The sequence below is a fragment of the Emydura macquarii genome, unplaced genomic scaffold (assembly GCF_026122565.2).
Source record: "Emydura macquarii macquarii isolate MOO-44397 ecotype Brisbane River unplaced genomic scaffold, CSIRO-AGI_Emac_v2 contig_2676, whole genome shotgun sequence".
NCBI classification, from domain to species: domain Eukaryota; kingdom Metazoa; phylum Chordata; order Testudines; family Chelidae; genus Emydura; species Emydura macquarii.
This window is the reverse complement of record NW_027132813.1, coordinates 42,362,237-42,375,406: the sequence shown is the minus strand read 5'-3', so window position 1 is coordinate 42,375,406 and position 13,170 is coordinate 42,362,237. Positions and strand designations below refer to the sequence as shown.

Sequence of the window (13,170 nt, the reverse complement as noted above, 5' to 3'; positions counted from 1 at the left end):
TATTTTTTCTAAAACTTATTAGCAGATGGGAAAATGGCACCTCTATGAAATCCTGGCATTTCTAAAAGCAGCCTTCTAACGATTTGCCCACTGAGTTAACAGCAACTAAAAACTGCGAGATCCAGGATTTATTAAATTTTATAATTTATTCTTCAGCTAACTGAAATGAATGTAAAATGTTTTAAGCAATTGTATTTTTTTTCCAGTTCCTTCACCTTATTAATATGAAAAGGAAGGTATGTGGCAAATAAGTTCCAAGCCACACAGCTTCAAAGAGAGAGATATGCACAGCTTGAACCACTCACGAATTACTGAGATTATTAGGTCTTCCATCCCCATTCTATGAAAATATAAAAGCATCTTTCAGTACGTTAGATTGGTTGATAGCAATTCCATAATAGAACAGATGTCATAATTCCAGTTATAAGTCGTTAATTCTCTTTTTTTCTACTTCATTGTTAGCACACTGTGGGAATCAGAACAATGAGAAAAAAATTGAATCTTTTTTATTGTTTTTATATATGCAAATATATATAGTTACATAAATCTGAATTTAACTTAATGCTTATGAAATATGCCATATTGATAGCCCTGGATAGATAATGACCAATAAAGCCTATATTGCAACAAATCTAGCTTTTGTTAACTACCATATCAGTATGAATCCACCCTTTTCTGTAGGGCCCATCACTAGAAGCAAAAGGGTAGTTCAGTTTCCATGCCAACTCAGGTCTTGATTCAAGAACACATCCCCTATTCAGGACAGAACTTCTGAGCACATGCTTATGTCCCACTGACTTCAATGGTTTGAAACGCATCACTACATTCTGTCCTGAATGGGGATGGATGTAAGCACATGTGTAAGTACTTTCCTGAATTGGAGCCTCAGTCCTTAGCATATTCAGTTTTAGATATATTTATAAAACAATATATTCGTGTGTGTGTATACATAAAACGATATATTCATATAAACGTCATATTCAGTTTTAGGTATCCAGTTCTGTTAAACAGTGTTTATTTTTCCTGTTACAAGCATACATGGATATTAGGTATTGTTCTCTGGAAGTATCCTTTTACTGCAGTTTGTACCAGCTCTCCATTTCCATCATACTGGCATCTGGAACATTGCCTTTTCCCACTGAGTAATATTTCAAATACAGATGACACCACAAAGAAATGTTGCTGTTTTATGTTTGAAATCTTGCATGCATAGTTATTAGCTCATTCTTTGTGTGGTAGCAACTCTATGCAACACCTTTGGTAGCACTTCATTACTAACATGCACATTGAAGTAGATTCTTTATACATAGTATATCTGAATTTAGAGACACTTTTATTTATAAACACAGTGATTAAAATGCTTAGTGTTTATACCGCAGGTTAAATACATATAAAACAGGCTGCACACAGTCTATTATGCCTGCCCCACTTAGAATTGTACCAGGACTACCAGCTCATTACAAATAGGCCATTAAACAGCCATTGTGTAATAATGATTTTCCTCCAATACTGGTTTCTGCTGGTTTTGAATCTCTGACTTTGAGGAGAGAGGTTCTGTATCGCATTACCATTCACCTGCCCCATCAATTCCCCTCTGCCCTGATTTAACAATGGTTTTGTGTTGCAGCAAAAATAAAAATGAAGCTGTAGCCTTAACTAAGAAGTGTACTTTGCATTATGTAACCCTATCAGAGTTTCTGTACATACTGTGCCAATTTTAATTCATTCGCACTTAATAAGAATTTAATTTACATTTGAAGGTCAACTAAATAAATCATATGTTAATTAATTTTAAAAATAAAATATCAATTAATGTATTTCCAGGTGTGTTCGTGGAAGTCTGTGTTCCTTTGGGAACCATATACCATAGAAAACAAGTTGTTATTTTTCTGAATTCATTGAATTTCAGTTAAAATGTCAGCCAGCCAGAGGATGTTTTTTCTCTGTAATATTGGATTTAGGAATATATTTTGGGATGTATTAACAGACGTGTCTTATGTAAGACACTGGAAGTAATTGTCCTGGTCTAATCAGCACTAGTGAGGCCTCAGCTGGAGTATTGTGTCCAATGCTCAGTGCCACACTAGAGGAAAGATGTGGACAAATTGGAGAGAATCCAGAGGAGAGCAACAAAAATGATTAAAGTTCTAGAAAACGTGACCTGTGAGTAAAGATTTAAAAAACAGGGCATATGTAGTCTTGAGAAAAGAAGACTGAGGGGGGACCTGATGGTAGTCTCAAATATGTTAAGGGCTGTTATAAAGAGGATGGTGATAAATTGTTGTCCATGTGCATTGAAGGTAGGATAAGGAGTAATGGGCTTAATCTGCAGCAAGGGGGACTTAGGTTAGATCATAGGAAAATCTTTCCAAAGGGTAGTTAGGCTCTGGAATGTGTATCCAAAGGAAATTGTTGAACCCCATTATTGGAGGTTTTTAAAAACAGGTTGAACGTACAACTGTCAGGGATGGTCCAGGTTCACTTAGTCCTGCCACCGGGAGAAGGCTGGACTTGATGACTTCTCGAGGGCCTTTCCAGCTCTATGATTGTAACGAACTTCGTTCATGTAATACAGAGATCTATAAGCATCCCAGGCCTCTGTAAATGCTCATGGATCTTAAAGGTCCTGTTTGGTCAGTTGTAGTTCTCACTGTGGGAAGAGTCTAGATGTCCTAAAGACTCAAAAGTCAACAGAGGATAAACAAGCCACTAAAAGATAGAACGGGCCAAATTCAGGGGTATTGTGTAAGGTGGTATAAATTTCATGTCAATGAGTGGGTGAAAAAACCCTGAATCAAAAGCCAAGGTTTTAAAAAAAAAGTGCCTAAAGTTAGGCTCCTGAATCCATATGTAGGCATCTAAAGGAACGACCTAATTTTCAAAAGTGCAAAGCACCCTGCAGCTTACCATTGATTTTTTTTTTTTAAATTTCACCCACGGGTATGATCAGGCCTGGAAAGTTTTCAGTTATACGAAAAAGAACCTTTTAGATGGAAAAGCTTCAACAACCTGAACTATACCTGGAATCATGTGTTCCAGTTGCAATGATCATATTCTTTCTTTGATATGTATAAAGATTTCTAGGAAGCCAGACTGGCTAGCACAAACCAGTCTGGAAACCCAGCCATCACCAGCCTGCCAAACGTTTCTTTTCAGAGTGCCCCTTATACCTATCATTTTTAGAAATACAGGAGGTTCATTACTAACTTTGTCTTTAAATCTGCCCTCCCCCATGCCCTGTATGTCCTGTCACTCTATCCTCCATAAAATCTCTAAGATTTGATCTTTTCTTTCTGTCCACACAGCTAAATCTCTTACCTGGGTCTTCATCTATCTCGACTTCTGCAACCTCCTCCTATCTGTCCTTGGTATCAATCCTTGATCCATTTAAAATGTGCTGCCTAAATAATCTTCCTGCCCAGTCAATCTGAATATGTCATCCTTACCCCCTCCCTGTCCCTTCTCTGATTCTCCATTGCAGAAGATGCAGGCTTCTGGTCCTTATCTTTTAAAGCCCATTCAGATTTCAGCTCCTCCTTACCTCTCTGCTCTTATATCATATTGTGTCACTGCAAAGATGTAATCTGCTAATGTTATCAGCCTCCAATGCCTGTTTGTCTACTTCTCCCATAAAGATATTAGTACTATATTCTTTATCATCCCTTATGTATGGGACAACCTCCCTAAACTCATCTGTAAAGTGATTGAAGACCCTTTTCTACAATTCTAATTGGGAATGTGGCCTTTCACAGTGCTAATCATTAGTGTGGTCAGTAGGGCCTTTTATGGTTCCAGAATTCTAGTGTGTTCAGGAGGGTCCTCCATGGTGCTAATTGTTAGCATGGGGTTGGGATTTCCTCTGAGACCCTTTCCATTTGGCTTACCCAGTCCATCTTGTTCAGTTCGGGGAGAACACTTTATTCAGTTCTTTGGGATCCAAAACACTCAGTTCGACTTTGGATTTCATTGCTCAGGTTCCTTTATTTGGCATACAGCAAAGCTACGCTGGGTTGATCAGACTCAAGCATGGGGGTGGGTATGTGTACTACGCATCCAAAGTTACACAGACAACTTCCTCTTTCATATACATTTACACATGATATTGCATTAGTTACACATTACACCACATATTTTTGATTGGTCTGGTTACTTTGGTACAATTCCTGTACAGCGTGCTCTGTCCATATGCTGTTCACATGAAACCTGATCCTTATCTTTCAGGTTTATCTTGTCCATAGTCCCTAGCATCAGGGTGTTGCTGCTTGTCTTAGTTAGCACAGTTTTTGTTCCAACATCTCTCCTGTATGGATCTGAGACATGGATTCTCTTTAGATGGCACATTAAAGAACTTAAGCAATTTCACATGCCCTTGCTCCGCTCAATAATGAACATTTGCTGGCAGGACAGAGTCACCAATATTAAGGTCCTTGAGAGAGCAAATACAATCAGTACTGAGGAAATGCTATTGAGAGGACAACTTAGGTGGATCAGACATGTCATCAGAATGGAAGACCACCATCTCTCAAAACAGATCTTGTAGTGAGAGCTGAGGTTGAACAAAGAAAGAAGAGTAGTATGTATAAGTGCTTCAAAGATAACCTGAAGAGTAGTCTTTAGTAGACTGGCATCAATCTCAAAGAACTTGAGCAAATGGCTCAGAACAGGATTCACTAGCAGTCTCTGACAAGATCATCATGTAACAGTTTTGAGTGGGGTTGACGAAATCGTCTCTGGATGCACGTGAAAGGCATCACAGCGCTGCATCATCAAATATCATAGACATAGACTTCCCATGGCCATAGTGCGGCCGAATCGGTGCATCCAGGTTCGGACGTCAGAGTCGTATGCATAGCCATAGATGAGAATTCCGATAATACATCGTCATCGTCAGGAATGGGATTAACAACAACAATAGACATCCTGACTTCAGCATAATGTTTGTCAAGCCCCTATTTACAACTTAGCCTTCCACTCACCTTTCCAATTATGCCCACTAAGAAATGAGGCAAGTTACTTATGTCAAGCCAGGTTTACATGTGGCCACTAGAGTCTTCCACAGTGCTAATCATTAATATGGTCACTAGGGCCTTCCGTGGTGCTAATCACTAGCGTGGCCATGAGGGCCTTCAACAGTGCTAAGTGCTATCGTGGCTAGTAAGGCCTTCCACAGTGCTAATCACTAGCATGATCAGTAAGGCCTTGTCAGCTGCTCTTGGTGCACTCTCTCTAGGGATCTCAGCTTTTTCCTAACTGGTCTCTTTCAATTTGTCTGCAATTAGACCAGTCCATAAATTCTTAACTTAAATTGAGTCAATCAGCCCTTCAGTTCCAGTGTTTACAGTCTCCTTTTGTCTCTTTGTGGGTTTCTCAGAAGCAGCCTTGCATGGGGTTGTCGCCCTTCTGCTATCCCAGGCCTTTCTGCCTCCTTTTCCCTCTCTGTTCTCCCTCCTTCACAGTTGGGCTTGTTTTCTTTACTGGTCACAAGATGCTTGTCTCCACAGTCCTGGAAGCCGCATAGGGGTGTGATCTCTCCAATTGCCTGTAACCAGGAAAGACTCTCCTCTCCCTTCTGCCTATGCTCAATATGGGGTTTGTAAACCCCATTACAGGCCTTCTAAGGTACTAATTGCTGATGTGGCCACTAGGGCCTTTTTTATGCTAATCACTAGCACGGCCAATAGGGTCCTGTACTGTGCTAACAGCTCACATGGTCAGCATGGCTTTCTATGGTACCAGCTGTTAGCATGGTCAATAAGGCCTTCCACGATGCTAATCAATAGCTTGGCAACTAGGGCTTTCCGCAGTGCTAATCACTAGCATGACCAGTAGGGCTTTCTATTTTACTAATCGCTAGCAAGCTTACTCAGGCCTTCTATGGTTACTAGGAAGCCTACTCAAATTGCTAACGTGATTAGTAGAGCCTTCCTTGCTGCTAAGCACCATCATAGCCATTAGAGATTTTCAATAGCTAATCACTATTGTGGTCATGAGGGCCTTTTACTGAACTAATTGCTACCATAGCCAGTGGGGCCTCCCATGGTGCTAATCACTAGCATGGGCAGTTGGACTTTCTGGCATTTATCTATTTTATTGATTAATTTATATATCCTTTTAATTTTTTCAATATTCACTGACTGGAAACCATCTAGCAAAAATCATATCTGGCTTATAAAAACATGATTCCATTGGCCTCCCTTTCCCATGCCATCTGGTTGTAGTACACCTGTTTGTTGCATCTTGTTTTAATAATATTGCAAGCTCTTCAGTGCAGGGAATCATCTCTCGCATTGTTTTTGTGCAGTGCCTAGCATTATGTGTAGCAAAATGGTGCTTTGATCCTGACTGGAGCCTCTAGATGCTACTATAATATAAATAATTAATGTATGATCTGTACTCTGATTCTGTTGTCGATAGGAAATGGTCTCTCCTCTGGGAAACTCTCTGAGTTGTTAGAGGAGATTTCCCTCCATTTCACTTTGAGAATGATTAGGATCCATAAAGATGGATTAAAATGAAATCTTGGAGGATATAAAAATAACAGTTTAAAGTCAAAGCTCAAGAATATCTCCCTAAATTCTTATAAATCACCATTTTATAATATTCCATTTTAACATATTTTTCTCAGTTTATGAGGCACAAGAATACCCTAATCATGTGTCTGCTTCCATGCACACCATTACCTGTAGTTTTGGATGCCGGCTTGATTTCTTTCATTCTAAAGTATTCCAGTCATTTTTCACAGGATCATGCTTAAAAATAAAATGCAGTGAACCTTTTTCATTCATAGTGGCCTGCTTTTTCCCTCTTTAGTCTTCTAAAACATTGTGATTTATCCAGGATATATGCAAGAACCAGGTGTGTTGCACATTAGAAATGACAAGTAAATCAGCCGTGCAGTGAAAGTAAATCTTAAAAGATCATTAAAACCACTTAACGTTCAGATCTCATCATTCCCCCTCTTCCTGAGTATTTGCAAATTTTATGTTTGAGCAATTTTGACATATATAGTCTGAGATAGCATGAAAGACAAGGAAAAGGCTGCTCTTTTGTACAGTGTTACGATAAAGTAATGTATACCTATTTACAGTAAGAGCAGTGGGGATAGTTTATTGCAATCTTATACCTCCCCTGGGGCTGTATCTCACAAATAGGTAGTGTTCTAAAAGTTTGTATATCAGACATGTGGTATATTCACATGCATGAGCTGTTAGTCTGAACCTTGCAATTCCTGGATGTGAGGTATCAGCTGTTAGGTACAACCACTAATGTAATAAAAGATGAAATCAAGTCTATTCTCATTAGCACCAGTGGGAAGAGGACTGGCTATATTCAAAGAGAGAAGAGAATCCCATTGCTGCTGGTCTAAATACAGCAAAGCCACTCTTGCTCTTAAAAATAAAATAAAATAAAATAAACCCTTTAAACTTAATAGAACCCTATAAATGACCCTGGTTTAGCTCTCTATTATTCTTAAATATTAAATATTACAGTTGCAGATCCGAAGTTAATCACTATTGGAAATTGCTGGTAGTGGTTTGATTTTAAAATGAAGACTGAGGGCCTGATTCTCATTTATACTGAGGTTCCTTCTCATATCTCTGGGAATTTAAAGGGACCTGAGAGAAAGTGGGCGTAAATGACATTTGCATGTCCCATTGTGGCTCCTTTACACTGCCACCATGGTGTGTCTATATGCAGCCCTATGTATCTAAAGAGAAGGGCTATGCAATAAAATAAAGCAAAGCAGGAAGAGCAGGCTAAGCAAACAGAAAGACTCAGAGTAAAAGAATCATAGAGAGGACAAGGGTCTTGATCCTACCAGGTGTTAAGCACCCTGGCTTTGATCCAGCAAAGCACTTAAGTACCTGCTTAACTTTAACATGTGAGTAGCCCCATTGACTTCAATGTGAGTTCTCATGTGATTTAAGTGAAGCAGGTGCTTAAGTGCTTTGCTGGGTCATAGCCAGAGTGCCCAGAGCCCCCAGAGCAGGACAAAAGCGTGTTGAATGGCTATAAGGCAGACAGACAAGAGCATGTAGCTTGCAGGACAGTTTCTATTTTCTTGCTTTCTGTAATATAAAAAAAATCCCAATTTAACCACAAATAGGAAAAGAAATGACTCTTTTAATCACTCAGTTAGCTAATCGTTTCCTCCTCTTCCGATGTTCAGGATGCTGTGGTCTGACTGTCATGATGTTGTCATGTTACAGCGTGACTTTCTACTTCAGCATTGTGCCATAGCATCACTACTGTATGTAATGACACAGCACTGAATGGTTTGCAGTTATTTGCCTGGCAAGCTTCGTGCAAGGGGTAAAGAAGGTGAAGGGGACAATATCATCAAGAAGGAAGTGTGGAGGGAACAACAGCACCAAGGAAGAAGGTTGTGATGCAGGGAGAAATCCATATATTGTACAAAATAATCATCCGAAAGCTGTGAACTGGGATGATGTGATCCCTCCCCAGGTATCATTCTCATGGTATATGTCATCAACATCCTTGCAGCTTTGTATTCAAGTAACTGACAATGGCTTGTCATTTGTCCATTTATATTTGCATGTGAGTGTGGCCACCAACAGAAGTCACCGTTAGAAAGTCAACATTCGCTCACAATTAAAATAGCACAGTTCTTTTCAGTACTCTGTAAAGGAACAAAACGGTAGTGTCTCAGACACCACCGTTGATGACCAATGTGTATAATTAGAATCAAGCGCACTACAGTTTAAGGGGCTGTCATGGGCTGGCAGCTGAGATATGCTCAGTGAAGCTAAGTGGTTGGGGAAACAACAATGCCTTTATGTCATCTTCATGGCTCCACAATCATGGAGCTAGCCGGGGTAGTCCCAGTTCCTGGCATAATTTAGAGCAAGTTCAGAGGTGCTTTAATTTATGCCCAGCTGCCCATGGCCCTAAAGGGTTTGTTCAACAGCCAGGGATCACCAAAGCACCGTGTTCCCCAAGGAATGCCCCTACACTGGAGCTGTGAAGAGACAGCAGTGTAGAATCACCACAGCATCTGTATGCAGCCTAGAGATTCCCTTACTATGAGTTTATGGCTGCTTTGCCCCATTGAAATGTAGCTGAAGACCTGTCCTCATATCCATTTTAGGAACAGCTCTTTGTGCCCTGTGCTTTTCATCTTATATTTTACTCTTGTCATATGTTTTCAATGGACTGGATTTCCTTTATAAATCTGGGTTTACTTCTTTCCTGTATTTTATTTGTGTTAATCCTAAAAGTAAATCTATCTTTGGCCCCTTTACCCTGAATATTTGATGTAATATTTGCATTTGGAAAAAAAACCTTTGATATGGTCTTGACCTTAAAGATTTTGAAAGTCAAAATCTGCATATCAATGTAATGCTTGATCTCTGCTGCTGAAATAACATCGACTGACTCTCACAATTAGGCAATAATTCTTGTCCATGTTACTTTCTTTGGGGAAAAAAAAGTAATACAAAATCCTCACTGCAGATTGTCTAGAATAATTTAGAATCCTATATTATTATATTGCTTTCTACAACTCCGAAATGAAAAACTGTTTAATGAAAAAAACTAAATTATATCATAATAGCAATGCCATATCAGTCAGTCATGCACAGCCTGTTATGTTATATTAAAATCTGAAAACGGTGCCAAATAGCAAAGGGGTCTCTAGCTGTGGTACTGAAGCTAAAGTTCAGCATGATTGAGAGTCTTATGATATTAGTTTGCTGCTATATTTTCATTGGACAGTGGTATAGAGTGAACACCCCTAGACAGTAGGCCAAATATCGGTCTGATGTAAGCTGTTTGATACTCCATTGAAAACGACAGAGCAGTACCCATTTACATTAGGTGTGAATTTGGCTCCAAAACTCCATTTGTTGTTATTGACCTATGTTTGTAATTGTTGCTTTGGATATCTTGAATTGATTTGACATGAAATTGGAATCATTCCTCATACTTGGAGAAAGATGGGCTGGTAAAACTAAGATTGAAGTCACAGATTGAAGATTGAAGTATGAAGAGGAATACAGTAGATATAGGACTGGATTGCTCAGATGATTGCAAATGGAATATAGTGTCCTTCACCTCTGTCACTAGTTCTAATCCAGCCAGAATCAGTAGTAATTTAAAGTTGTTAGCCTTTTTTGACTGTTTGAAGGCAATATGAAATAAATTTGTTGGTCTCCCACCAGGCGTCCACATCATGACAACTGGCATTAAATGGTACTCTTGTTGGTGTTCTCAGCACAGATGTAGGACTGAATAGGTCAGAGAGGCTATTTTCTCACACCTCGGTGTGATATCTTGTAATAAGGATAAAGGCAGATTTCTGGGGCAGTTTGGTGTATTGGTGGGGAAGCTTGCACTGCAACTTTCTCTGCTTGGGCCATGTCTGTTCTGTAGGTAGAGAGGGCTTCCTTCTCCAGCACTGTCAGTGCAACACATTTTATGAATACTGAATTAAAGCAAACACAAAAAAGAATATGGTAATTTGTAGAATGACTCTACATGCCCTGATCATAAACAAACACACAGTGGGTGAAATCCTGGCCCTCTTGACATCTTTGTCATTTACTTCAGTGGGGTCAGAATTTAACCCTGTGTGATTACACTTTGGTTTAAATTTTGACAATTTCCATGTAGATTTGTATTGCCAGCACCAATTATTAGAGAAATGCTTTAATTGTGAAATACTCATATTTTGACTAAATTTACAATTTGATGAAATTCTAATTTATTTTAGCTCTTGATTCTGGTTAAACTGAGTAATCCCTTTTAAATCATAGCAAAATGTACAGTACTAATATGAAAGGAGACCACAAACTGCAGTCCAGGTGATACCAGTATGTAGCAATTTAAGTCCAAACAAAAACCAAAAAAAGTTCATTGAGGGCTAGTTTGGGCAAATTTTACACCAGTGAGATCATCTGAAAAATCTATACATGTTCCATTCTATTTCCACACTTGGATTTACAAATTTTCTGTCATTCCATGAATGAAATGAGAAGGTGTGCAGATAATTAAATGTTTGCCTTGGGGAATTATTTGCAGTTAATTAAAACCACACACTTTCAGTTATATACTTTCACTTATATCCTCTTGATATATATGTACACACACATCACCTATTATTATTACTATCACTGGTATTATTATCATCTCAAGAGGAGTATTTGTCCATAAAGTTTGGGAAAATTTCCATTCACTTTTGACACTGTGGCCTTTGCTAGCAAGGGACGAATACAAAGCTGTGCAGACAATGATCCTAAGATGCCATATTTATGGGTGGAATATAAAAATATAAGTAGACTTTATGGCCCTAGTTGAACAATATACTTTCACCATATATTTATATAATGTTATTTTCATCATTGTTAATTAAATACTAATGGTGTGAGCTGTATTGCCACACATTTTCCATCAGATCTTATTAATATTATGCTCTATTTTTATGCTAATGAGATCTGCCGCTCGTGCAGAAGAATGGGAGTTAGGAATCCTGGTCTACTCGTTCTTATGTCACTGGCTCACTGTATGACCTTGGACAATTCACTTAGCTAGTCTGGGTCTGAGTTTCCTCATGTATAAAGCAAGTGTAATAATATCCTCAAAAAGAGTGAAGTCTGGGAGCATTGATGTCAATAGGACTTTCACCTAAGATATCATAGGCATTAATGTTTTTAAGTGCTTTGAGATCCATACATGAAAAGTGCTACTGCTATCCTGAAAAAATGGATAATGTAGTTAATCAAGTAGATGGGTTATTTTTCCTGTTATTGGACATATCTTTGTATTATTTAACTCTTTAGAAATTAATTTTGTGATTACACTCTATTTTTTTATATTTTCTTTTCACTTAGCTCCTTGTTAGAAATCAGTCATGCAGAGCAGATAACACTTAATAACTGAACAGTTTCTGAAATTAATTTGAGTAATTTACAGCTGTGCTCTATTTTTTTAAAAGTATATTTAATATTGTGTTTAAACAAGAAGAAATGCTATCAGAGTAATTTAATACCAAATATGAATCCAGTATTTTTAAGTGTTGGATTCAGGTGTCCTAAATAGCTATCAGATTTTGCCACCAGAAAACCATTTCTAGGTTTTTTGTTTGTTGTTTTTATCAGAGTCCTCAAAAGATTCCAAAGCCACAGAAGAGAATGACCCAGCACATCATGCAATGTGTGAAGAAGATCAAGATGAAGGTAAAGTTACCTGTTGAAATTCTTTAAAATGCAAATAGTGAATCAGTTGAGAACTTAAGTTATTTTAGTTATAGCATTCAACTTTCCACCTGTGACCTTTGTTGCCTCAGGAAAATGTCTATAGGCTTCAACTAGTAGATGTTATATGCCAATCAATCTTGTTATTATAGACTTTAGTGCTTCTAGAAAAAGAACAGTCATCCTAATAACTTATTTTAGCAATGTTGATTCTGGGTCACCCCAGAACTTCATGTTTTTGTTAAGGTGGGTTGGAGCAGCTGCTAATCCATATTCTGCTGACAACCACAAATTTTTGTCAGAGAATGCTAGTGTTCCAAATGATAGACAGTTCATCATGGTTGAACCATAAAAATCAATATGCTCACAAAAAAATATAACACTATATTCCAGAGTTTCTATTAAGTGTGGTTTGTTTTGACAGCTACTTCATACTATATTTAATATTGGGAAGACTTTAATACATTTTAAAGCTATTTGTTTTTAACTTTTATAAAGTGACCCCAATGTTATAATTGCTAATTATAAGAAAGAAAGAAAGAAACCTGACTTCAGAGAAATATGCTGCATATTGGTTTTTAACCCAATTTTGGTGTTCTCTCTTCTGTATATCAATTGATGTTATTTCCAATCTTTGATGTTAACAGAGCTACAGGATGTTTCCACGATCAATGAAATGAAAACTCAGACAGATTCCCAGAGCTCCTGCATGGAATTAGAAGGTATGAGAAATGCTATGTAAACAAGATAAGAGTGACTTGTGACTAATTATCAACAAAAGCATACTATGGTATTGAGGTATCACAGTTATTTCTCTATACCTAGAGGGCAACATTCATTGAATTGCCCTTCCTTGTGTCAGATCTGAATTTGGCTCAGAATATGAAATAACGGTGGTATCTCCAATGGCTCTCGGTGGTAAATGTTGACTTTTGAATGGCATCCACTATAAAAGTAA

At 38.1% G+C, this 13,170-nt stretch overlaps 1 protein-coding gene across 4 annotated transcripts in view; it reads left to right on the top strand.

Annotated features, from left to right (window-relative positions):
* MACROD2 (mono-ADP ribosylhydrolase 2) overlaps positions 1–13,170 on the top strand; it is a 1,226,284-nt gene that overhangs the window by 1,159,777 nt on the left and 53,337 nt on the right. For all 4 annotated transcript variants that reach the window (XM_067565284.1, XM_067565283.1, XM_067565286.1 and 1 more), the window contains 2 exons: positions 12,117–12,194; positions 12,860–12,934. In XM_067565284.1, coding sequence (XP_067421385.1) covers positions 12,117–12,194; positions 12,860–12,934 — 153 coding nt within the window. The remainder of the gene's footprint in view (positions 1–12,116; positions 12,195–12,859; positions 12,935–13,170) is intronic.